Raw genomic sequence first — 26,634 nt, 5'->3', positions numbered from 1 at the left:
AGTGACCCCCCCCCCCCCCCCCCCCATAGCAAATACTTCTATACATAAAATATCTTATTCATAAGAAGCACTTTAACAGGTCAAAAAGCACACAGAACAAGTAAAGGGGATTAGAGGCTGATTGGAAACGGGGTGCTGCAGCACAAAAACAAACTTCACAAGTGACAAAATACATAAGTGACCACTCTGTTTACACCTTTGTCTTCAAAATAACCTGCTCAAAATAAAAAAAGAGTAAGATTTGAATTTTTGGGGGGGGGGGTCATAGGAAGATTATTATGAAAATCCTTAGATCTGATTCACCAACCATGTCAAAGGAGAAAACCCTCCAATGTGGACTTCATTTGTGATTCGTCACCTAAAACGTAAAGTTGCATAACATTGTACTAAATTTGAAATGTCAGTTTTCTGATCAGCAGGACGTGTGGCTGGCTCAGGAAAAAGGTGGAGCTTCCTGTTAGCCTTTGAGGAAGTGCGGGGCTGAAAGGGGGTGAGGCACTGCCAGCAGTGGACATGCGGAGGAAACGCATGGACTCTGTTCAGTCAGAGAAAGGCACCTCTGCTTCTGTGAACGTCAACAAGTTCACAGAGGCAGCTCAAAGACACATACAGTAAAGCTTTTATATAAAGTTAAGGCTTCCTATGTGAATCAAACTTCCGGCTGTTCCCCGACTACAGAAGGACGGCTTTGGTTTTGGATTAAAGTTACCAGTACTGACCAACATCCCTCCTTTCGTAGTTAAAAACAGCTAAATGTTGCCAGATAAAAGTCAGATGTAATGCTTTATTGTGGTGATAAACTGTGGCTCACTTCTTAGGATGGAGCCACTCAGAGGGTGTAAACTTCCTGTTTTAAACGTTGTGGATGTTGGACAGAGAAAAGCATTCATGAAATTCACGTGTCATATCCTGCAACCCAGCTCCAGGAGCTGCAACTGCTGATGGAAGAAGTTTAAATTAAAGAAGGGGGGAGCACAGAATGCCATCTATGCAAAAATGTTGCAGATGACGAACTTGCTTGAACTTCCTGTCTCGTAGTGCGCCTTCACATGGTAGTGAACTGACTGTGCGCATGCCTCAGCTTTGCAGCAATCTGGGGGGGTTCAGAGAATGGGTTTCATTAACTCTTTTTAAAGCACAAAGAAAGGACTTTTCCAAAAATACTGTACCGTCTCGTAGAACTTGACTTGCTCCTCCAGATACTGCTGCATGACCCTGTTGTAGTCGTAGATGCGGTTGCTATGGAAATGGTTCATCTCGGCTGTGACACAAACCCAAGAAAGTCAGAGAGGATCCACTTCACTAAGGGGATCTCAGGTTGAGGCAGCTGGATACCTTGCAAAGCATAAGACATGGTGCTGGCCCGTTTAGCCATGGTCACTTTGTCCTGAGCAGTGATTTTATTGGTGTTCACCAGCTTATCAGCCTCCTTCACTTTGTCAATGGCTGCCTGAAGAAAGAATAGTGGCAGAATCAAACTGAAGAGCAAAACCAGCGTCTTCCAGAGTCCATCAGTTCTTTGAGCGTGCAGTTCAGACCTCATTCTGTTAAATTGCAAACAAAACCACAACATTTGCTCCTTCTGAAGAGTTTTTTCCAGTCTGTCATGTGGTTTCCTCCCACAATTTTCTTTTAAATTCACTGCTTGAGCGCTGAAATCCACTTAACTGGCTGCTGTGTGACATTTCTGTTAAACATTTGTGTTGTTGTGCCCAGAAATGATGCAAAATACCCAACAGATACTAGAAACAAGGGCTTGAGTCACACTTAAGTATCACAGTGACTTAATTTTCAATAATTGCAGGCACAACTCCCAGGTTTTTCTTAATATTTCTTTACCTCTGGCACTGATGTCAGTTGTAACTTGCCGTTATTTTACATTTGTAGTTATGCAGCAAAATGTTATGCTTTAAAGTACCACAATTACAAGATTTGACAACAAAACTCTCATTTTAAATTTAGTTGACAGTGAGTAATTTAGGAGAACATGACAGAGTCACACAACTTTGACATTTAATCCAACAATCTTGGTTTAATCTTTCACATTTTCTGCTTTCATGTGAGTCTTAAATCCTTCCGGTAACCAGAGATTTAGCTGATTATTGGCGGTTTCTGTTTAAAACCTAAGTCTGCAGCCCATCTTTGAAAGACAAGTAAGAGTATTTGAGCAGAAAGTGTCATAAACTTGTATCAGTCTTGATTAATTGTTTTGTTGTTGCAATAACACAGAACAAGATCTACCTTATGGACTCCAATAGTGTCTGGAAAGCATCCGAGAAGACCCTTATACTCATTGTTGGTCTCCATTAGGAAGTGCAGATCCTTTTTGGGCTAAAAATGAAGCAAGCAAACACAAACAAGACAATGGAAATTGTGAAAAGGAAACACAAAATCTCCAACAAGAAAGTAAAAATAAGAACGGAAATTCTTAATTTAACTTCAAATCAGGAAACAACACAATCATCTTGATAAGTTGAGGCACATAGAGAGTAACTCGTCACTGTGACAAGAAGAATAGATTCAGATTAACCTTTGGGCAACGGAGACAACACTAGTTCTTGAACAACAGAATAAAAAGCTATTTAGCTTAAAAAAATCCCTTTTATTCTTCTATTTCTTGGTCTTTAGGTTTCTCAAGTAACCCCATGTCTGACCACTGCGTCTCCAACACTAAAATGCATCTTTCACTAACATGAATTGCAGCCAATAGATCTATCAGAGGACTGATGACAAAGAGCAGCACGAGCTTACCCGATGAACCATCCCTCTGAAAGCTGCTGAGAAACCAAAGACGCCAATAATTGTCAATATTACAAACATCAGACTCTAAGAAAATCAAACTTTATGAAGTTCCACGGCTCAGCATTGACAGACATGAACTCTTTGAGCACGGTTTAAAACAATTTCTATCTCATTTAATTACCACAAAGGAAGGCTTTATTCTATTTTGTTTTGTTAAGCTTTTAGTTGTATTTAAAGGCCCTATATCATGACATTCTTAAGTCTTTCAGAGTAGACTATATCCATGAAATATGAGTTGTTTTTAGTTCATTTCCCAACCCGGCAGTAAGACGACTTGAACTCTGAGGCTCCGCCTTCCTCTCTATGTGGGTGTCGCCCATTTCATGACGTCAACCTAGAGTCGGCCTCGGCAACGTGTCTCGCCCACGAAAAACAAACATCCAAACTTTTACAAAGATGGATCTTCATATTGTGTATATTTAAAATTAAAGCGTTGTGCCGATCACCGTTAGCTCAGTGGAGAAAGTGTGTCTGTTAGGCTGGGGGCGGTGCTGGCAGCAAAGACTCCTCCTGGAAAGGGCGGTTCTCATTGGACTACCTAACAATGTGAGAACCCACTTGTTTTCGTGGATTGAGAGGGGCTGGAGCTCAGAGACAAGTTTACAGAGGAATACTCAGAAATTGCACAACTGGATCAAAATATCGCTTTGGAGTCGTTTTGAGTGAAGAACAAACATTATAGTAATCTTAAAAGCTTTAAAAGTTTAATTTTAGTGGTATAGGCCTTTTAAAGCAAAATCTGGGTTCAAAAGGTCATTAAATCAGCAAAATGATGACAAATGCTCAACGTAATCAGGATGTGTAGAGATTCTTTTCACTAACAGATTACACTGCAGTCTAAAAAAAAGACCGTCAGCCCACAGACGTCAGGCAGGTCACATCCTGTGTAATGATTCAAAATAACCAAACAAGAAGAAAAAAATCACATCCGCTTTATTCATCTAAAGAATGAGGTTGTTGAATGGCAAAGAGGATTTTTGATCATGGGCATAACATTGAGGAGCAGGGGGGCAGCCTCTTCGCATTTTTTTTGTATTCTAACTTTCTTCTATTCAAATTTATAATTCCGCAAAGGTAACACCTCACACTCTTGTATGCATTTGTCTATAAATATGAATGCATCTGGTCTGTGGAAAGACAATGTTTCCTCACATGAACTCACAGAAGCACCAGTCAGACTGTTGGCAAGAACACAGAAATCCTGCTAGCATCATGCAAACATGCTAGCAATGATATGCTAACAGTTTAACTGGTTTAAGTACCACAAACCTTCAGGATGTACAATGGCAAAAATTTGGGTTCGGTGTAAATTACCATCACTATTAACTTATGATGGTTCCAAAGATGTAGCAGGCATGTGTGCAACCTATTGACTGTAAAGGAGAACTGGACTGAGTGACCCCTCCCCCAACGTGTTTCAAACAGGAAGTACCTGCTGGTTCCAAGAAGCCAAAACGCCATAGACGTCATCTTTTTTTATGTAGAGCAAGTTATTCAAGTTATAAACTAACCAATCAGATGCCTCCATGAAAGGATGCAGTGCCTGTGGGTCCCCATGTTATACGTTCAAAAGGTTTGATACATTTCATGTAGCTCACTTTTCTTCAAGTGGAAGAGGTGTGGACTTCCAAGATCACTCCTGACTGGTGACGGTGGTCGTCATAAAAAGAAGAAATGGGGACTAAATTGACTTTATTTTCTTGGAGCCAAAAGTAAGCAATTTTCTATGTGACATCACACTCCTTCTTCCAGTTCTCATATGCAGCCAATGGTGCAACCAAAAAAATGGGCAAGAAAACATTAAATTTGAGTTCCACTCTTGCCTGCTTGCCATCTCTGCAGTGACTACATAAGTAGCTTCTCCAACACTACCCATTGATAAAAAAAAATAAACTTTCAATATTGCTGACGGTGATGACAAACTGTTGCAGCTCCAAAGTGAATCTTAAAAAAATATATAAAATTCAGTTGGCAAATGCTCAAAAGCTTCAGAGCCCACCTGCTCTGCCACGATCTGAGCGATTTCCTCGTACGTCTTCCCTGCTGCCGTCATGGCATCGGTCAGAGTTGCCTCACCTACAGTAAAAAAACAAATAATGACATTAAGATTCCTTAGATTTTATAGCATGTGCTTCAGCTCTTTCCATGTCAGTTAGAAATGCTTGCGCGTTGGTGGTCCGTACCTTGGTACCCGCTGCTGGTGAAGACAGAGGAGAGGTTCTGGAAGGCTTTGCCGATTCTCTGGTACTCTTTTGGCAGGGCTGTTGAGGAGAGGGACTTCTTAAATAGACAAATATGAGAAGGAACTGTCCAAGTTGACACCATATCAAGCACAGTGCCAACCGAAACAGTAATTATGGCACAAAGTAAGGAAGTGGGATGTGTGTGTAAACACGTATTATTGTATCAGAGGATCGTGCACATACGTCCTGTACATCTCTTCCAGTGCTCGTTTCCCACTGTGAGGATCTCCTTCACGCCATCATCCATGGCTTTGGTAAACCTGCTGAACTGCTCACATTTCTGTTCTCTGTCAGTGCAAATCAGCATCTCGTAAACATCAGTGCAGCTTCTTCACCTTTTAAGGAGTCGAGGTTTGACTTGACTTACACCTCTGCAAGATCCAGGTCTGGAGCCTCAGCCTCTATTGTGGTAAAGATCATCACTCCAACCGTCTCATCCTTTTCTGCTTTTCTCTTCCCCATCTTCCAGTCCTGTGGCAAACAATTGATTTCATTCAGCACTCTTCCGGAGCTTTACTTACTGCTAACTGAAACAGCAGGGGTGTAACGATTAACCAATGCATTGATTTATCCAACCAGATGTCTGTCTGTAGCAAGTTGTTATTCGAATCAACCTACATCAATATGAAACTGATTCAAAAGGAAATAAATTGATCTATAATCGATCTTGGAAAATACCATTTGGATTGAAGTACAGCAGGTTTATTTCCATATTTTTATACCATAAAACCACAAAGTGGGCTGAACTTTAAGAAAGTAAAATGTGAATGGATTTGTCATTAAACCTTGTTTACTTGTGTACATATTTTATTTACACTTGTTTATCTTAAGGAATCTGGAAAGCATCACGATCACTGTTCAGTACCAGGTACTTCTCTCTGAGTCACACTGGTTGAAGTTTTGGCTAAAGATGGATTGATCTTAGGTCAGTGAACTGAATTGAACCGGATTGTTAAAATCGAACCGATATCAACTATGATATGAATCAAATCACTGTTAAAATACATTGTTACACCCCTGTTAAATATATCAATCTGCCTGCTGCAGCAAAGCCATTTCAAGACTTCATTCTTTTATTAACTAGTCAGGCTTATTTTGGCACCATTCAGTGCAGCTTACCGTAAGTGCTTTATTAGTATAATTGAATTCAAAAGAATCAACAGGAGCAGTTCTGATCAGCCTGTGGTTATGATGGTTATGAAGCGGAGGCACAGCAGAGCCAGCGCTTGTGTTCAGAGTGCGTTTTGGTGGAAGCACACACTTTAACAGGTCTGCTTCATCATACCTTCTCATCTTTGTAGGACAGGAAGAGCTGAAACACTTCACTGCTGGATACAACAGGGTGTCTGCACATTCTGGTCATCCAACCCTGCAACCGCTCCATTCGCATCTTAATGAACTCCTCCTCAAAACGGCCTGAAATTCATGAAGAGACGGTAGAAAATCAAAGCAGAGAAACTTACAGTCACTTTTGTGTGTGAAATTCCACAGCTCACCTGTAACTTGCTTGTCTGGTAAAGAAGGAATTGGGATGGCAGAGCCAAATTTATCCAGGAGCCTCTCATAGAGCCAATCAAAGTGCTTGTATCTGTGATTAACCGGCCGGTTTGTGGTCTGCAAACCAAAATCAGGGATTAAAACTTTGCCTAAAGGTATTAAAAGCAGCAAAACACATTTTCCCATTTGGCTTTCTTGCAGTTTCTCAGCTTAGAGAAGAGCCTAACTCCTTTTGGACGTGTGCAGCTTCACCTGACATCGTGGAAAGGCTTCTCTGTACTTACATTTGGTGTTATCTGGTACTCAATGTAGCTCTTGAGACCGTACATCTTTGAACCTTTCTTTGGATCCGCTACAATACAGTCAAGCTGGGCTTCTGGGTAAAACCAGACGGGACCAACCTCTCCCAACTGAGCAGGAAACACAAAAGATGACAGTCCAGCAACTCTGCATTCTGTGTCACACAGTGGATGAGATGCACTGCTTAAAAGGTTTCCTAATGATGTATGTTATTTATATTTTAAAAACAAAAAATAAAAGGTTATAAATAGGTATATAACTTACATAAATGGATATTTTCTCTTTGCCTTTGGCAGCTTGCTTGCAAAGGAGGAAGAGCTCTGGACCAGATTTGGAGAACCCTGGAAACCTGCTCATAATTTTAAAAAACACAACGGGTCCTGCTAAGTTTCTCCAACTTTTGCAGAGTGGGGGATCTTTCTTTTCACCGTTTAATTTATAAAACATTAAAGCCTGATCCCCTACTTGTTGAGAGATATTTTCATTGAAGAGGCATGCGTTCCACCCCTCTGAATTGCTCCACCTTCTCCTGGTTCTGAGTAACCGCTGGTGGACTTCATCTCATCCCATTCGTCGTCCCACTCATCATCTTCTGCCCCTGAGATCAAAGTTTTGTTTTGAACCATCAGAATTTACTCAATCTGTAAAAGTGATACTGATCGTTCCCGACATGCGTGACAATATTTCTGATAGTCACAAAAAAAGCTTTTCTTGAACCTAGTTTGTTTGTTTTTGATCAGGCAAGAACTTTTCTAGTTTTAATAAAGACAAAAGTACTTAAAAAAAGTTTGAATCCTTATGACTTTCCATGTCTGAATGCCAAATTTAAAGCAGCTCTGGTTAAAGGCCCAAAAACACAGACATGGACTCTAGATCTACAGCTCTGCAGGCAACATCATGCATTAGAAATATTTGTGTGCAAGTCTGATAACCAGACATTTACCCAACTTCAAATTCAAATTATGAATGTTAAATAATAAATAAATGGCAGTAGTACTTTAGACCTAGTTGCATCTCTTTAAAAGTTGTGGGTTTGCTTGATCAAAGTACATTTTTAAATGTAAGTGCTAAGTTTCCGCAAAATTAGACATTTTTTTCTCAGTTAAAAAAAAAAAAAGTTAAAGCCGCAGCTCAGACTTTCAGGAAAACTATTCTAACCCTCTATGAAGATGGGAAGAAGTGAGCACCATAACAATGATTTTGACGAGGTTTTGCTTCATCCCACCAGTAGCATTTTTAAAGCCTAAAATCTGCAGGGACATGCTGTATGATCAAAAAAGGAGCTAAACCACAATAATGCTCCATTTTTAAGATCCAAAGTGATGTGTTTGCATGAAACCATGCAGCAAGGGTTTAAATCTTCGTGGTTTCACGTATTTGAATATACTCAAAGCTCCAGACGCTTGTATGAGACTTCTGCGTCCGGAGGAGGAGCTACGGGGGGGCATGGAAAATATCCTGAAACGCTGAAGAACATAATCGCGCCGAAAATTATCATCCGGAGCAGGTGTTTAATATGAATGAAACCGGCCTCTTCTGGAAGAAGATGCCGTCTCGCACTTAACTGATGAAGGAGGAAACACAGGCTCCTGGCTTTAAGGAACAAAGTGACGGAGTGACACTTCTAATGTGTGTTATAAAGTACAGTCTAGTGCTCTGAATAATAAAAATAAAACACTTTATGGTGAGCAATATTCCAGTGTTCTATAATAAGAGCTTCACAAAGCATCAGAAATGTTTCTGAAGGGTTTTTGATGAGTAAGGATCGGTGACGGGCAGGGGTGTCTCTGGTCCCTCACCTTCACAATAATGGGAGGAATACTGTCAATGCAAACTTATGACACAAATGAACACTTGGACTCTGCTGCTTTTTAGAGCTGAAAATAAAAACCAATTAGTTTTTTTATCTCCAAAAGGTGATAATATTGTCACATTCAAGTTACAATAATGAACAATTTTCCTTTTAGATATATATTTGTTTTCATTATATAATGTGGCTTTAAAGGCTGCTTTTCAGCAGAGCTTCTCAGAAAGGTCTGATGCTGCACCCTCTCTTTTAAATGACAAAAAGTAAAGATGCAATCTGCATTTCCACCAATAAACACAGAGTTAATCCACTGTTAATGTCCCAGTTCACACTCATGCAGGACAACACAAGGTCAACTTTGCAGCAAAACTTCACAGAGTCAAAAGCACGTATTTACTGCCACAAAAACCACAAAAGCGTCAGCAGGCAACAAAACCGATACCTGTGTGATCAATAAGGTATGGGTAGATGTCTTTGTCAAAAAAGAAAAAAAAGGAAAAGGAAATGTTATTCTTTCAAGAAATCTAAAACTAACTAAGTGAGTTTGATCACTTTTCATTTATATAAAAACCACAATGCATTATGGTTCTTCATAAATGCTAGAAAGTATCAGTGTGGAGAGAAAGTGAGTTAAAGTCACTTCTCTTTAATTATGAATTATGCAGCATATTTTCTTTGTAACTTGTATATTTAATAAAGAATCAACACAGTTTCAAAGAAAAGACTTTGTAAATGCCATTTTTTGTCCTTTGTTGCTTTTGGATGCAGATGGTTTGTACCTGGGCCTTGGTAAGCCTGAGGGTGGCTGTGTGTCCCGGAGCTCCAGGGCTCTGGAGCGTTCCTTCCTGTCTGGTTCCCCTCAGCACTGGGTGCCCAGTTATTGTTGGAGCCCCTTGAGGGGTCTGAATTCCACACCGACCACGGATCATTGCCGTTACTAGCCTGGAAGAGACGCAGGGGAAACTGAAGAATAATGGCGGGGAGTGTGAGATGCTTTTTCCATCACAGAGCTGCCATCCAGAGAGATAAATCAGCTTGACGGTAAAGGGGAAATTCTGCTTCGTGGTGCATAAGACATGAAGAAAAAAATAAGATAACGCACATGTAGAATAAGAGGCACATGCTAACACACGGATGCCGCTGCTTCACGGTCTAATGGGCTTAGGTGGGGTGACAAGGCATGCTTGCTGAGCTGCAGACACAGACATGCAACAGAGAAAGTGCTCCTTCGGTGGTTCAAACTGGATTAACGGCATGAGCTGCTTACTGTAGAATTAGAGGTTTGACAGTAACAAACTGTATAATTCTAAACAAACATTCAGCTTCATTTATTATTTAACGCTCTGATGTTCTGTTGGGATGACTTTAGATTTGTCAATAGATCGTTTTAATGTTGGTGTTGATTGTTTAGCGTGGTGATTGTTGCAATCTGCTTGTGACAGTAGTGCAAAGTGAGATCATGCTGTCTGCAGGCAATGTGAAGAGTGTGGGGGGGGGTCACAGACTTTTTGACCAAAACCAGGTGAGGTGGGAGAGCCTTTGGGTCATGCGTTTGATCAGCCCACCACCTCGAAGTGGCAGTTACCTCCTCGGGGGCCAAAAGAATGGGGGGAACTGGGGTGTCAGTGGAGTCCAGCTGGGGGCTCAAACCCCCAGCATCTACCTTTTGAGGGAAAAAGAGGTGACATCATCACAAAGCGACGGCGGCAGTGCAGGTAAATAATGAGCAGTGGGCGGGTTAAAGGGATGGAGACCGAGCGCAAAGGAAAGAAATGGAGAGGTCAAGTGGAACGACACATCTTCTGCCTCAAATATAAATAAATAAAAGAGACGGTCTCGCTTATCCAGCAGCACACTCACTTCGGTGAAAATTCCCGTCTACTGAAACATATTTCTCCAGTTTTATTTTCACACTTCTGCAGCATTTGTACATGACGCAACTTCTGCGAACATTTTCTGCAGCAGCTGCTCTCGCTTCTTCATCTGTGCCATGCACTTCTGCTTTTCTCTTTTTAATAGTATCGCAGCTAAATTTGTGAGAAGATTAATTGGAACCTGACAGATGCTAATTGTGCCAACATCTCCTAGGAGGCTTTCGGCTTGTGAACTTTAAGGGGCCCAGCAGCGGCTGCGCTTGCTGAGGGTTCCGTCTCCCAGAAACTGCTGGTGTCCTCCTCAGTAGGGAGCCTCCTGACCTACAGCATGTCTGTCTGGTTCCCCAGCTGTAGAGCAGCTCAGAAGAAATCCCCCTGGAGAGCCATCAACTCTGCACTGAAGATCATTAGCTGCTCCCTCCAAACACAGGAAGAACTAAACCGAAAGCGGCACAGCTCCATAAAAGACACAACACAACCGGGACATAGTCTGTTTGAACTCGTACCATCAGGCAGACGCCACAAGGCCATCAGGTCAAGGACTGAAAAACAGCTTCAATACAACTGCAATCTCCAAACATATCACTTTGCTAAACTACCAATGCAAATATTATTGAGAAATATTTTCCATTTTATTACAGCTTCTTACTCTGCACAGTGTTTCCTCGCTATATCGCAGTTCACCTTTAGTGATCTTGGGGGTTTTCTTTCAGCACAGCTTTGCATTCTTTCTTTTTTTAATACAGTGCAGTATTTTCTGCGTCCTGATTGGCTCGTGATCTTGTCAATCAATCTTTTCTGTGCAGTCTCCCCTCCAGGAATTCGGCACATGCAGCTTGACAGATTACATATATCTTTATCGCGATCAGATCTTTCCTAACATTCTATAATCCTGGACCTATTTTTCTATGAAGGCTTGAACTTTGAGAGTTTAAACAAGAGAGAAAACATCTGGAATCCTGCTCTGTGAATTCCACCTTTCACTGGTTATTTAAAGAATGTATCCGTCCTGATAAACGAGGAAACGCTGTACTGAATGAAGCTCTGACCTTCGTTGTAAGCTGTACATTTTTTCAACCATTTAATCAGAAGGGAGACGCTTAACTTTAAAGTATGATACCTGTTTTGGTGCAGATGTTGATGTAGGTGCAAATTCATCGAAGAAAGAGAGGTCAGGGACTGCAGCATTTCCCACGTTTGCAGGAGGCGCAGCAGTTCCTGCTGTTCCAGAAAACTGATTACTGTACTGCAGGATAAAGCAAAGAGAAAAGAGCCAGAGTTAAACAACTATTCCACATATTCCACAATGATTTATTCATTTTTTATGGTTTATATTTCTGCAGTAGAGTGAACATCTGCTCAGCAGATCCCGGCTGTCTTTAAAGTAGAATACCACAGTTTTTTTGTGTATATTGTTAAAAAGTAGGAAGATAAAAAATCTATATCTGTACAATTTCTTACACTGCATTCTTAACAAACCCATTTGTTGAAAGTGTGTATGAGGTGTAAAAACAGACACTTCCTGTTCTGTTTCTGATGAAAGAGACAGAATCTAAACTGTGGACATTGCAGACTCCACTTTAGACCAGACTCTTTCTGAATGTTTAACGAGTGAATCATCTCCACATGGTGAAGTCATGTTTTCGGATGAAGTCAAATACACACACACACACACAAAACAATCCTGATCAGCAAATCCACAAAGGAGGAACATCCTGTTGAAGTTTCTTTTTTTTTCCAAGCTAGACACAGCACCAGAATGCAGACGTGTCCTTCTCTACCACGACAAAACTGAGACTCGCCGAGGTACCGATAAATGTGGAATGTTCAAAGATTGTTCAGGCTCTTATTATGATAGCACATATCCTTGACCTGAACAAAATAACGATCAGAAAGTTGGGGCGGCTGTGACGGAGTCATTTCATGAGACTTGAACATTTTGTCATTTTTTAGCAAAATGTTTCTACCTACATATATTCAAAGTCATTTGTTTATCTATCAGAACAAAACATTTCCCACTTCAGGCATTAGTTTACTCCATTAGTTTACTTTTATTACTGATCATTATTTTTACATGTGGCTACATTAATTTTTCAACACTGTTAGTATACTGTGAAAGCTCTCTGAATATTGTCATATTCACCAGATGTAGTATGTTCTTATTAAATCATTACAAACAGAAAATTGGCATTAACTACATGAAAGCATGCTGGTCATTTTTAGGAAAAAAAATAACATTCAATTCAGAATACTGAAACATTGATGTTGGTCAAAAAGGCCTGGCTGTCAGTCTCGGCTTTAATTCATGTTTTTAACAAACATTAAATGATAAAAAAACAAACAAAGAATAAATAATGTGTAACAATGTTGATGTTAAGGGGTTTGAAACAGTCGTTTTTTCCATCTTCATGCCATGTTACGTGTTGAGTTTGAAAAATCCAGTCACACAAACTAAAGGTGGAAGACTTCAGAGCTGGCACTTCCTGATGTATATGTAATTATGGATCATACCATTGGATTTAGCATGGGGGGGATCATTTGTGTTACAGGATTGAGGAGTTACTCATCCACAACAATAAAATGATGTTAATAATAATTAAACGTTAATTAAGACACTCAAAAAAACATTACCAGCAAAAGCTTTACATTAATATAAAAGTGTTGGTTGCTGTTCCTATAGTAAACTTTTATTAAGGTCATGAGGGACCTGACTAAATGGATGGCATTCAATGATAAAACTAAATTATCATTTCTCATTAAAACATATGATTTCATTAATAAAAAAAAAGTATTAAATGATGCATCTCAGTGTGTTTATAAATCAATTTAAATATAAAAGTTTGACAACCTGGCATATTAGGTGCAAACTGGGAAGGAAGAGGATCATTTCTATAGAACGAGTCAAATATCCTAAACAGACATTACTACACTGTCAGATTTACCTCAATGTAATCCTCGGGCACCAATCCAGTTTCCCCCCTGGAGTTCTGAGCTTCAATCCAGCCGCCTCCAATATTCTGAAACATGAAAACACAAGCATGAACTTCCTGAAACATGCAGGAAGGGAACTGGGAAAGGCGGGAACAGAGGAAAGTTTGTACAACTACATCTGACTTTTATTCTTTCAAGCATAAAAGAGTTGGCGTTGTACATGGAGCTAGTGAAATAATCAATGTGGGTTTGTTGCTCCTCAGACTGTTGACTTAGATGTAAAAAAAAAAAATCCTGCTTTCCTGATACATTTTGGAGCGAGTAAATGGAAGCAGCTTAGAAAACTATGTGGGTCAACCGCCAGTGATCTTTGAACTGCTGATAACCGACAGGGGTGACATCATGTTTGCTCAGCCTTTGTTTCCGACATTTATGAGACCATTTTCAAATTAAAATGACAGTCGTGTTGTTTAGTCTCTGTTTTGGTTTCAGTAACCACACTAAAGGAAAGTATTCGTAAACATAGAATGACATCACACGTGTTTGTTGAGGCGTATTCACCATGTTCCACAGAGGATGTAGTCTGTGTAAATGTTTAACCAGAGCGTTGTTTGTAATTGGGATGTCTTGTAAAAATATATACCTACATGTGGTGAAAGACAGAAAGAGACGTCAGGTCATTAGACTTTACCGCGTTTGTGACGGTGATCGTCTCGCCCTCCTTCACTGTCAGCTCAACGTTTCCAGGCTCCGCTGTGAAATCGTATAAAACCTGTGCCTGCCGTTAAAAAGGAGAAGTCAGGTTGACTAGGCAGTTCTTGGATAAAGTTTCTCAGAAAAAAACACATCAAAGAACAAAACAGTGACCTCTGTGATCACCCAACTGTTGTTAGGAGAAATAAGGGCACGGTGCAACAAGCCAGACTCGTTCTTCTGTTTAGGCTGCACTGAAAGAAGATCTAACCAAAGACGAGGAAAAACGGAACATTTTTAGCTTGTGCAAATGTGGGTGTGCAATAAAGGCATGCCAAAATCGTCTAAACAAACTGAGTTAATTCACATTTTTTTATGATTATACCACCTGCTATAGGTAAAGGGACAGACGAGTGTTACTGGAACTCTCAAAAATATTTGCTGACTCTATTTTTCTGTGAAGAGCATGAAAAACATACATGTACTTTATACAAAGAACTTTAAAAAATATTTTATCATTCAGAAAAATAGTAATTTAGTTATCCGCAAAACTTTAACCCCCCTGACAGAACATATGGATGCACACACGTGTAAGTACTTCTTTCTAAAGAAGACTAATAAGTAAGCTGATATTTCTCTTCTCATTTCAGATATTTCTAATGCAGAATTTAGATACCTAAAATAGGAAAAACCATTACCTGTTATGGCTCTAAAGTTTTGAAACTAGTGTAAGAAGTTCGTAAACATTCTGTTTCAGTAAATAATAAAGGTAGTTATTTACAGAAGCTGTAATTACTTTACCTGGCAAAGTATGGTTAATATATTATGGAAATACTAATAGCCTGCATAGAAATAATATGCAAAAGCTGTTAATCAAAACTTTAAGTGAAATGTAGCAATTGTGGACATTTTTTAAGAAGAAATAGGAGGTTGTGGGATTTAAAATATGATATAATAAGGAAATATTCTGGTTTAACTGCAAGTTTCATTCATTTTACCCTGTTGTTTTCTCATCTGCATGTTGAAAAAAAAAAGATTACACCCAAAGTTGCGCAATTGGACACTTATTGTTATTCTTATTATTTTGACATAAATTACTTGATAATAATTAAGACGATCGTTTTTCCAAACTTCTTAAGAAACTAAAGTTTGCAGAAAGATAAACATTACAGAAGTCTAAATAAAACTGTTAACCCGTTCGGGTAGAGTTGTTATTTTACAAACTAGCGAAGCTGACAGAGCCATTTTCAGACACTACAGCATGTCGACTACACTACCCAGAATTCCACAGGGAAAGCTGTGACCCGTAGTGGGGAGGTAGTAAAATGTCACAAGATACCTTTTTTATGAGGAATATTTTCCACATTTAACCCACAAAGTGGCTTTATATTTTACCCAAATACTTTTACCACAAACAGCCGTGACCCCTCTCCTTTACGGTTCAAAAGGAGGGCCTTTTGAGCGAAATGAACCGTGTGAAGCAAGAACTACGAAAACTACAACTTCTGACGTTACGAGCCGTCGGTGTTGTGCCAACTAATGGCAGCAAAAAGAAAACCTAAATGACACATTTAGAAAGCAAGGTCTTAAAAAAAGTCCATTAAAGTTGACGGACCTACCTTAAATGCCATAGTGACAGCATTGATCAGTCATTCCCACAACAGCCCGAGTAGTTTTCAAGACTGCTCCTCAGCCGGACATTTCTTCCCCGCTGTTTTTTTCCCAACTGAAGGCGTAAAAAACACAACGAGCGAACGTCCCGCTGGACATACGTCCCACAGCACACAATAACGTCAGATTAAAAACTTTAAAAAAGAAATAAATATAAAAGTGTGTGAGAGAAGTGACAGTACTACTTAAAATGAGTACCGAATTTGAAAGGCGTATTCAGCTGCTGACAGCGCGGAGGAAGGAATGACCTGTGACTGTGACGGAGCAAAACCGGAAGAGGGGTTCAGGTCTCACGCAGAGGTCCGATCTGCTCCCAAAACTACAAAATTACGCTTTACGGCAATTAGGCGCGACATCATGTTCACAATAAAAGTATTTTGACACTCAAAACATTTTTAACAATGAAAAATAAAACATAACTTGTTATAGATTAGCACCCAAAGTGGAAATAAATGAGGCAATTTATTATTAAAATTTAAAAAGTACTGGTGTGGCGAGAAACAAATTATTTCACTTTTTTTTAGCTTAATTTTTTTTGTATTTTCCACAAACAAACAAAATCATTAAAATGTGATTGATTTTTTTTACAGTTAACTATTGTTTTCTCCAATTATACTACTGGCAAATAAAAAAGCCAACACATTTCAGCATATTGAAATTTAAAATATGAGAATGTAAACAGTCTATCTATGTCATAAAGAACAAGAAGAAAACAAGAAAAAAATTAACTATTCTAAACACCCCCCAAAAAGAAATAGGATTATTATTATTATTATTATTATTATTATTATTATTATTATTATTATTAAATTCTTTTTTTTTATTCAGTCAGTTGCATGACTAAATGAACTCTACATATATATTCATACTGGCCTATAAAAAAGTCAGCAATTCTGTGACTATGTAGTTTGCAGTCAGCAAAATTAATATGCACATTTTCTATCTGAAATTCCAGATGCAGATGCTGCACCATGATTACACTTTTGGTCTTTAGTCCAATTGTAACAATCAGATGTTTGTAAACGTGGAAAAAGAGACCATACCATCTATGACTTTGAGAAGGATTTTGATACAGCAGCAATGTTCACATTTTGTAAAACAAGATTGATTTACAACACATGGGAAAACCTTCTGAACAGCAGATTTTTCATGCTAGCACCGCCCCCTGCTGTGCATAATGTGCTATTACAAGATCCACAATCATCACCTGCTGCATTTAACCAAACAAACAATTTTTTACCTCAAAATAATTAGCTAATACTTAATAAAAACATAAAAGTAGTCAACCTTGCTTAAATATGTCTTTAGTTAAAAAAGAAAAAGAAAAATGTAGAACATTTGCAACATTTTTTTATTAAAAGACGTAAATCTGTGTTTCTGTTTTTCTATTAACTTGTAAAGAACTCACAAAACAATAAGAAAATAAAAGCAGTAGTAAGAGGGCAACCACAAGAATAACATTCCTCCAATAATCCGATTGTTTTGGCTCATGTGGTGTTTAATAAATGAGAAGGTAACAAGTAAAGAGGCCAATAAGGGATACATTGGGACTTTAAGGTCTTCTTCCTCTTTACCTGCTGCTCAGATGTGAAATATCTGAACTCAGCAGCAGCTTTTCTGTGGACCGACTGACAACAGCTGAGAATGGAGCTGTCAGGGACTGTTCTCACTCTGAACTTTGGTGTGAAATCATCTTGTCTACCTGAAAAGAGTTCTTTGGAGATATTTTTTAAAACGTTCTGTCAGAAAGACAAAAAAACATAACTTCTTTTTTTGCTTTGTTTGTTTTGGTGGTATTGTCTGTCCTGATAAACGTTGTACGTCTAAGCATTTGTTCTAGTATCACCTGGATTCATCTGGCAGTGCAGGTGTGGCACTAGAGAGGCTGGTCGGTGCTTGGCAACTCCTCGTGCATTGTGCTCAGTTTGAAGAAGCCCCCCCTCTCATGTCTGCATATTTTCTTTCCCATCCTGCTGGCACTGAAGGAACCTCAGTTCTGAAATGGATCTAAAGGCTGATTCTTTTTCTCATTTACAATGTGTTGTGTGCACACGTAGTTAATCATTTAAATGCATGGACAAGCTTTTACCACATTAATTACATGTTATGACTTCATTTCTGTCTTATGCTTTGGGCCTCTTAAAGGCTATAGATAGAGCTGTCAGTTTGTTTTTACACAAAAACCCCCACTTTATTAGTTTCAATGTGAAAAAGAAAAGAAAAAACAACTTGTTTTACAGAAATCTATACAGAACATGTTGTGGACTGCTGTGTGTGTACGTTTTTTGTCTTAAGTCTGGTTTGTTGTTCCCGCTCATGCTGGTGTCTTGATTCATGCCGTCCTCTGCTGGAGAACAGCTGCAGCAACAGTCTTTCCTCTCATCAGGTCTGTTCTGAAGTCCATATCAAATGAGGGGGAAGTCATGCTTAATCACTTTGAGTCCCTTGGGTGTTACCGTGTTTGGTCAAAAGCCAGAAGACAGATGGACAGGAGGAAAGATCACCCAGCAAACATTAAACAGCACTCAGTCTTTCTGAGCTTCTAAAGTCACTTTAAAGCTCAATGCAATTCTTAAAAAATTGGCCTCAACAGCATGACATAAAAAGGAGAAACTTTGTTTTGGATGGTTAGATTTGTTAATCTGCAACAACAAAGTAGAAAAAATGTAAGAGGCAAAAAACCGTACAATAAAAATGCAATGTCATAAAAGTGACTCTTCTAGACCCACTCTAATGAAAATTGTGTCTTTAAAATGTTCTTGTGGCGTTTTTCTAATGGAGGACATAAATATTTTAAGATTCAAACTGAGTATTTCTTTTTTTTTTAAATCTTGTTGGATCAGGAGATGAAAACCTGCAGTTTAAAAAACTGCCATTTGCCACACACCAACTTTTTAGGGCAAAACTGCATAAAACTGTCTGCCTCAGAGGGGAAGAAACATCCCAGCTCCGCCTTTGATGATTCTGTCATTTCTTTTATGTTTCTGCACACAAATAAAGGTATTTGCATTTCACACAAACTTCTTCGGAGAGTCAGACTCCCAGCAGTGGTGGGAATTCATGTAAAGTGAACTAAGGCAGCTCACAGATTACATCTGCCAGAGTCGGAAACTGCCCGCTTGTTTCTATTTTTCCACACAGGAGTTTTTCCAGGCTCCTGAATGCATCTAAATGAGGTTTCAGGGTAAGCCTTGTGTCAGAGGGTGTGGGCCCATATTGTTCACAGTTAATTATTAATATCTCTCTGATTAATCAGTGACAATAATGACTGCGGGACGCTGAGATAAAAGGCTTTGGATATGTGGGAGCAGAGGAGAGAGTGGTGGCAGGCAGTGCATGAGTTCTGACATTTCCATCAGGATTCGCATGCATGCATTTTTCCAAACATGTCCCAGCTGGGATTACATGTAATTCTGAGTACACTAAAATATGAAGGCCTAGAAATTAAAATGGCTTTAATAACACACAACACAAATGACATAGCTAATGGAGGGGATAACACCAGTTTATTCAATAGAACTTTTTAAAACAGAAAATGTCAAAGTGCATGTTACTACCTCACAAAACACTGCTAGGTTCAAGAAAACATTCATTTTTGAGACATTTAGCACCCCTATCAGTCACAGGTAAAATACATTTGTCTGAAATATTTGCGTAAAATGGGTTTTAACAAGCATCATTTTACAGGTGTAACCTCAAAACTGAACAGTGGCACGCTAGTCTCAGCTAAAAATAACATAAATTACAAAAATGTGCTTAATCTGTTTAATTCTAACAAGAACTGCCAAACTTAGTGCATTAAAATAAGAGCTCTTCAAAGGTAAATCCTTCTTTGTTGAAATTAAAGTCAAGCTTATTTCCTGTATGGAACCCCAAATGTGCCACAATTTGCCTCCATTTTTAGAAGATTTAAATTGAAAACACGTTAGTTTCCACACAAAATCCTACGGGTTTTTGTGCAGCTCTAACTTGACACATCCATAGATGCTTTTTACATTCAATAGGAACCAAATAGGATTTTCTTTTCATTTATATTTAGTGTCACTTTTCTTATTTTCTTACTGACTCAGTGACTTTTTAAACTCAATTTGAAAGATTAAAGAGAAGCTTTTAGCTTTACTGAAACTAAACTACCAGAACATTTCAATGAAATGTTCTGGTAGTTTAGCTTCAGTAAAGCTACCAGAACATTTCAATGAAACCTCAGAGGCAAATGAAAGGTAAAACATTTCCCTCTATTTCCACATCTTCATCTGTTATGAGCTTCAAAAAAAGGCAAACAACAGGCAGATCATAAGATACAAAACAGATATTTTAAACAAAACTCATCAAGTTTAGATCAATTAAAACTTTGTGCTAAAACAAACTACAAAAGATTTTGGCAAATTCTCTTTGTAGTCTTTTACATTTAAGCTACAGTTTTAAATGGCGTAAGCTTCAGTACTTTAACTGTAAAGGCTTGCCTTGCAGTGCTCTGAGTTTTCTTGTTCGGTAAAGATTCTTTATACCATCTTGTGTTCTACAACAGCAAAGCTGCCAAATACCAAACAATTTAACAAGTATCTCAATATTTTTCTGTGCATTTGGTAAAGACTTGATTGTTAGATGAAGGAGATATTTATGCTTCTCCTGTGTGCAGAACAAACAAGCTGTTTTTAGACAAAAGCTCTGCTCTGCTGGTGCTTGATTTCTGTCACTTTATGCTTATTTCATGTGTGGATTTCTACATTCATATTTACTCATTTTGAGAGAGTAAATTTGATTATTTTGTGATTTTTTGGTTACATCATAAAAAATTTTAAAAGAAAAAGAGAAAATAACCGATTTTTTTATGCTTCATCTGCAGCTACAGCGCCCTCTGGTGTCTTGGGGGTGTTACTACAGCTGTTGCTGACATTCATTCATGGACGTCTGTGTGTGTGAACTCCATGTAGGGTAGGTGTGTAATCATTTTAAAGCATAGGGCTGTTCATGAGAAGACATGGTGGTTTTGGGCTCCTTCAAACTGACTGAGGCTTCATTAAATTTAGATTCTGCAACATTCTGCAAAATACAAACGCTGTGACAAAAAATAAACTAATAAGCAGCAATTTTCACTTGGAATCATAATAAATAAACAATAAATTACACAAATGGCCTGTTTCTATGCGATTTCAAACCATAATCTTCAAATATTTGTAATGTGTTTTCTGAGTGGAAAACAAGTTCAGGCGACTATTTTAGGGAAAAAAAACATACTTTTTAAAAAAATGTTTAAATTCCTGAAAGGTGCTACAGGGAATTTGAGAACCCCCACCAGAATGTTTTTTGTTGGCATTTTTGCTTTCCCCTCGCAAATCCTGGTAACAATTTAGCTTTATATTTATTTTGGGTAAATGATTGTCTGGGTTAAGAAATTATCTAGATTGAAGTTTTTTAGTTTTCTCAGGTCTTCATTTCTCCATAGCTACTTTTTTCCTGTTTCTCTTGGATGCCACATGCCCTCTGGAGGTCTCTGGGGTGCTCAAAAGCCGCATGAAAAAACTGGCCAAACAGGCGCTCCATGAAAGTTTCACCACGTGGAAACAATCCTTGCAGGAAGGCGATGTGTCCGCCGTGAGCCGTCACGAGCAGCGCGACGTTCGGCAGGGACTGGACGACGGAGACGGGAAAAGCTGTGAGAAGAAAGAAAGAACACTTAACCCAAACAGGAAAATCACCAATTTTATAAATCAGACAACATGAGGAAACACTATGCAGATATCAAGTTGAAATGACTTTTTCCAGAGGATCATTCTATTGATTATTGGCTTTTGCTAACTTGAGATGAAGAGTTGTATGTAAACCAAGTTGATCCTAAACTTCTTTAGACTGTAATCAAACATAAATCTGACTGAATGTGGTAGGAACTAACAAAAAAAGCATTGACCTACATTGTAGTAGCATGAAACTACGCAAAAACCTGCTAAAATGACAGCTTTTAAACTCCCTCACATGCAGCATGTGCGATTCTGGTGTCTGTTCCAACTGCACTAAAACAAATCCTGGGGAAGGTTTCATCGGGAGGAAATTTGGTGAGAATTCAGTCAAATATTTAGAAAATGAACAGAACGAATAAGCAGACAGAAAAAATGCATTGCTCAAACTTTCATTTTAGCTTAACGTTCTCAAAAAAGTTCAATTTGACTTTCTTAGTCACCTAATTTATGCATTTAACTTGTAAGGCTAAATAATGCTCTGCAGCTGATTAATGATGCAAAAATGGCAGAATGCAGCTCTGCAGCCCACATCTGACCATTGTTAGCATGTTTTACTTTGGTACTATATATTGTTACTATATTTTAAAGAGCCACTCCAATGAAAATAGCATTTTTGATGTTTTCAACATGTTCTTGTAGCATTTTGGCCAGCAGTGGGACTTATCCTCAGGAGTTACTTACTTGTAATCTTTGTCAACATCAATTGTCTCATACATATTCGTTATTTTCCCAATAACAACCAATTGCCTGTTAGTGGTTGTTTCCCACTACCAACCGCTAGAGGGCACTGTTGGTGTACGCATCAGTATTTGCTGATGACAGCAACAGAAGAAGAAGAAGAAGCGCCGTCGGGACGACAATTCATCAAACTGGGTTACAGAGACACAGAAGTGCCACTGAAGGCGCCGTCATTCAGCCGCAGCGCCTGCAGTACAGAAGGCAAGACGGCGGGAGCATCTAGTCTATAAACACCTTTTTGGACAAACATTGAGCAGCGAGTTTAAAGCTCATCTAAAGAGACAGCAGATGAGACTTTGACGCGTGAATGGCATTTGGTGTGAAAGCAGCATTATAACAGTCTTGGTGGATTTGCTCAAAATTGTTCCACTTTTCTCCCCAAAGAGTGACTTGTACTCCATAAAATAAAATATTAATTCATTCAAATCATCAAGATGAAAATATAAGAAACAAATGTTGAGACGGCGTTTTAAAAACCCACTCTGATGAAAAAGATGTTTGTCTTTAAAATGTTCTTGTGTAATTTTTCTCATGGTAAAGCACATACCGGTATATAAAAAGGAAATTCATCTTAAATTAGGATTTCTGAGTATTTTTTTATTAAAATCTTTGTGAATCAGGAGCAGAAGCAAAAAGTTTTTCTGCTCCGCTCCATTCTGATCATCCACTGTCAGACAAATAGATCCACATATGTCTTTGTTTTCCTGGTCTGAGCTGGAATCTGGATCTATACTGTACGACTGGATAGCTCCAATATTGTTCACAATTTTTATTGCTCCCATAATGTTAGCGTGTAAACAAAGGGTTGATGGGATATCAGAAGGGTTACTCTCCAATAAAAGTCCCGCCCACAACTCAGGAGAATTTCTAATAAACTACTGAAACTATGTCTTGTAAAAGAACAGATTTTTTTTTTTTATCTAAAAACAGCATAATCATAATAATAGATCTCTGGAAATGATTTTAAAGTAGATCCAAAGGTGATGAGAGTGGGCCCTTTAGGATAACTAGGATCCCTTACAAGCATGTATGATGAACATACTCTTACAGTTACATAGTCATATTTCATTGTACGTGGGAGCCGTGGGTCATGTGGTTTAATGGAGGGGAGTGGGAAGGGTGAAGGGTGGGTTGGGGTTTTTATTGTAATGTTGTGTGTTTACTGTTTTTAGTGTTAAAGCGCTTCGAGCTGCACAAAGTGCATGAGAAGCGCTATTTTATAAATAAAGTTTGATTTGATTTGATTTGATACATGTTCTCATAACTGACTCCTGACTTTCCACTGTCTTATTTATTAAACTCTAGGCTAAAAGCTCCCTGCAGCACCCCCTTCTGACTGAACATGGAAGCATGAAATGCAGAATTTCTCTGTCACCTTCAGTAAATCATGGAAAGGGTCACCGGCATTTTTGTGCCCACATCTGAACACAGTCTGATCCACTCACCGTTCTTAGGAGAAAACGGGTCGTCTGCTGCGTTCAGACACAGGATGGGTACTGCCGTCTGGGGGAGTTTCTTTCCTGGGCTGGCATCAAGGTAATAATCCACACAAGACTTGTAACCGAACACCACGGAGGTGAGGCGCTCGTCAAACTCCCGGATCGTCCTCGCCTGCAGGAGAGGACGGCACAAGATGGCAGAGAGGAAACACGCGTGTGTGACGACAGGATCTCTTCTAAATCCACATCTTACCTTCAAGACGTGGTCGACATCCACCACCTTCTCTAAAACCTTCCTGTGCCTGTGGGGGAAAAAAAAAAATGTAAATCCACGCATGACACCAGCTTTAAATGCACAGAAGGCGTCTGACCTGGAGACGGCGCGGCGCAGGCCATACGTGAGGTATGTGTTGAAGAGCAGCCAGTTGAGAGGTTTTTCCAAAGAGTTGGAGGAAACGATTGCATCCCAGGCCACAGAGATGGTGATTCCTGCCACCATTCCCGAATCCCCCCGCTTCCGGGCCAGGTAGTTCAACAAGATCATGCTACACAAGGGGGGGCGGGACAAAGTTAAAGATGGAGGAAGCTGAAAGGGAAATTTGAAATCAGATCTTCAGTAAACAACTCACCCTCCTAAAGACACACCAGCCCCGAGCAGAGGAGCATGAGGGTAAAGTCTCTTCACATGCTGGACCACACGCTCCAGATCTGAGGTGTTTGCAGCACAGTAGGTGACTGGAGTCTCCAGAAAAGGAGCCACACAAAAGAAAATGTGACCCACAACTTTTGTTTTTCTGTGGCAGACACTAATATGGTGAACTCCCAACAGACAGTGATATGCATATACCGGTATACTTGTTTCAATACATAAAAACTAAAAATGTTTTTAACCAGTGCCTGTCTTTCCAAACTGCTGCTTGAGCTGAGTGTCAGTTAAATAAAATAAACCTTTACCCCATACAATTAGGATTTTTCTTCTTCTTATAGTTTTTAATATTATGACTTATAAAAAGCTTTATGCAAACATGCAATGGGATATTCCGGCCACAAAAAATAAAAAGTGTACGATCATAAATTCCTTATATCATGAGAAAAGCGTATCATTTTGCAAGAATAAAGTCGCTATGTGGAAAAAAAAAAATCATAATTTTACAAGTACAATTTCATAATTTTACCAGAACAAACTTGTAAAATTATGAAGATAAATGTCAGAATTTTACAAGACCTAATACATACGGACACCATGTTTTTATTTATGAATAAAAAACGTCACACTTCACTTTTTTTTAAAAGTTTTCAAGAATTTGAAGAAGTCTCTGTACGCACAGGACTAGAGTAAAAACATCACAAAATGATTTTGTGACACCATATTTGTGTCTATTTTTATGATAATATCGTTTTTATAAATGTCAATTTCTATCAAATAAGAACTATATTGCACATTTTTGAGAACATAAAAGTGTGAGTGTGCTGGTTTTTTTTTGTTATGATTCTTATTTTAACTATTTGTCTTACTATTATTTATTATATAAAGCCCTTTGAGATGCTTTTTAGCAGAAGTGCTTTCTAAACAAATCTGAATATTTTTAACTGGTAATAGAAAAACAATGTAATTTGGCTTATTGTTTGTGTGTTTATCAAACATTAATTCTAGAAGAAATAACTAAACTATTAGGAATATTTGTGTTGTTGTTGCAGTGAAAACTTACCAACAACTCCTCCCCTGAAACTCCTCTGTTGTTGAACACCACACATCTAAACCAAATCAAAATAATAAAAGACATCGTGTAAAAGCTGCGTCTGCATTTCAGCCTCCACAGGTGAGGGGATCAGCTGACCTGTAGCCGTGGCGTGTGGCCTGAGTGACGGCATGCCGGACGTAGGACTGCTGGCTGTTTCCCGTCAGGCCCGGGAGGAGGAGCACCGTGGGCCGAGTGGAGGATTCTGGGTAGGTCGTGCTGGTCTGATTGTCCACCCAGTCCAGAGAGATCTGACCTCCATCCAGCGTACGGATCAACTCACTGAAAGGTGAAGGTGGAGGAACGGAGATCAGGTAACAGCAGTTGGAGAAGTAATCAGAATACAAAAAAAAAGAGAAAAAGAGAGTTTGCTTTTACTTGCGATAGGACACAGGCGGTTTGGTTTTGAGGAGTACACAGATGAGGGTTTGAAGCCGGCCCTCCCAGCACCATGGAGTGGGACTGAAGCACTCAGAGACCACAGGGCAGTGCTTGCGGAGGAAGGCACTGAAGGGCTGGCTGCAGATCAGGGCTGGTGGCTGAGGAGGAGAGGGATTTAGGGGCTTCTGCTCTTCTGAGTGATAAATGGTTTAGTCCCCACACATGATGTGAATTAAGATGGCTATAAAGTGGTTCTTGGTTGATTGCATTCAGTGGGGGGGAGGAGCCAGACGTGGGCAGTCGTTGCGTAACCTTGACTGACCTGACACCTGCGGCCCCACAGATAGTAGTAGAGCGCGCCAGTGACGGAGCAGAGGAACAGCATGGACGGTCTGGAGACCCCCTCCCACCACGTCATCCACAGCTCCGCACTGCTGAGGTACATGGCAGCCGTATGACGATCCGCTCCCACAGGCCGGGTTCCGCCGACGTGACAGGGAAAAAATATACACTCACAGAATCAAGAACGGAAATGTTATGGAACCTGCCTTCATTCCACCACCAGAAACTGCTCGGGATGTGTGCAGCTTCTCCTCTTCTCTGACATCAGCGTTTAGTTTTTAATTGCCGGCGTTTTGTCGCTGATGCCGCTTCCTCGTTCCAGCTCAGATGTTCAAAGTCCGCCTCGGCGCCTCCTCTAGTTTGCTCTCCTTCGCCTTTTCCTTCGGTCTTCATGGCTTCTTATCGGTTCTTCATGTGGATTACCGCCACCTTCTGCTAG

At 39.4% G+C, this 26,634-nt stretch overlaps 2 protein-coding genes across 13 annotated transcripts; both read right to left on the bottom strand.

Moving 5' to 3' along the window:
• Positions 1-11: 11 nt before the first annotated feature.
• snx9 (sorting nexin 9) lies at positions 12-16,118 on the bottom strand. 9 transcript variants are annotated; one of them, XM_011491931.3, is made up of 21 exons: positions 16,017-16,118; positions 15,767-15,909; positions 14,146-14,232; positions 13,466-13,540; positions 11,644-11,769; positions 10,235-10,312; positions 9,429-9,591; positions 9,092-9,121; positions 7,308-7,440; positions 7,107-7,194; positions 6,827-6,952; positions 6,542-6,659; positions 6,331-6,461; positions 5,413-5,516; positions 5,229-5,332; positions 4,986-5,063; positions 4,802-4,878; positions 2,242-2,331; positions 1,336-1,450; positions 1,170-1,261; positions 12-1,093 (listed from the first exon to the last, which is right to left on the bottom strand). In XM_011491931.3, the coding sequence occupies exons 2-21, from the start codon at positions 15,776-15,778 to the stop codon at positions 1,046-1,048; spliced, it is 1,875 nt and encodes a 624-aa protein (XP_011490233.1). In that variant the 5' UTR covers positions 15,779-15,909; positions 16,017-16,118; the 3' UTR covers positions 12-1,045. The 9 variants fall into 9 exon arrangements, with proteins under 9 accessions (XP_011490233.1, XP_011490232.1, XP_011490234.1 ...); XM_011491930.3 differs by having other exon boundaries at positions 15,767-16,091; XM_011491932.3 differs by having other exon boundaries at positions 7,107-7,191; positions 15,767-16,091.
• A 3,184-nt stretch (positions 16,119-19,302) lies between these two features.
• LOC101173354 (phospholipase ABHD3) lies at positions 19,303-26,634 on the bottom strand. Of its 4 annotated transcripts, none has more exons than XM_023953102.1 (10): positions 26,370-26,634; positions 26,176-26,287; positions 25,851-26,011; positions 25,572-25,754; positions 25,443-25,488; positions 24,363-24,475; positions 24,105-24,278; positions 23,987-24,035; positions 23,740-23,905; positions 19,303-21,472 (listed from the first exon to the last, which is right to left on the bottom strand). In XM_023953102.1, the coding sequence occupies exons 1-10, from the start codon at positions 26,405-26,407 to the stop codon at positions 21,243-21,245; spliced, it is 1,272 nt and encodes a 423-aa protein (XP_023808870.1). In that variant the 5' UTR covers positions 26,408-26,634; the 3' UTR covers positions 19,303-21,242. The 4 variants fall into 4 exon arrangements, with proteins under 4 accessions (XP_023808870.1, XP_020570179.2, XP_004083914.2 ...); XM_020714520.2 differs by having other exon boundaries at positions 26,176-26,284; XM_004083866.4 differs by having other exon boundaries at positions 26,176-26,633.

This window comes from Oryzias latipes, chromosome 24 (assembly GCF_002234675.1).
Source record: "Oryzias latipes chromosome 24, ASM223467v1".
NCBI classification, from domain to species: domain Eukaryota; kingdom Metazoa; phylum Chordata; class Actinopteri; order Beloniformes; family Adrianichthyidae; genus Oryzias; species Oryzias latipes.
The sequence above is the reverse complement of the archived record's forward strand: the minus strand, read 5'-3'. Positions and strand labels throughout refer to the sequence as shown.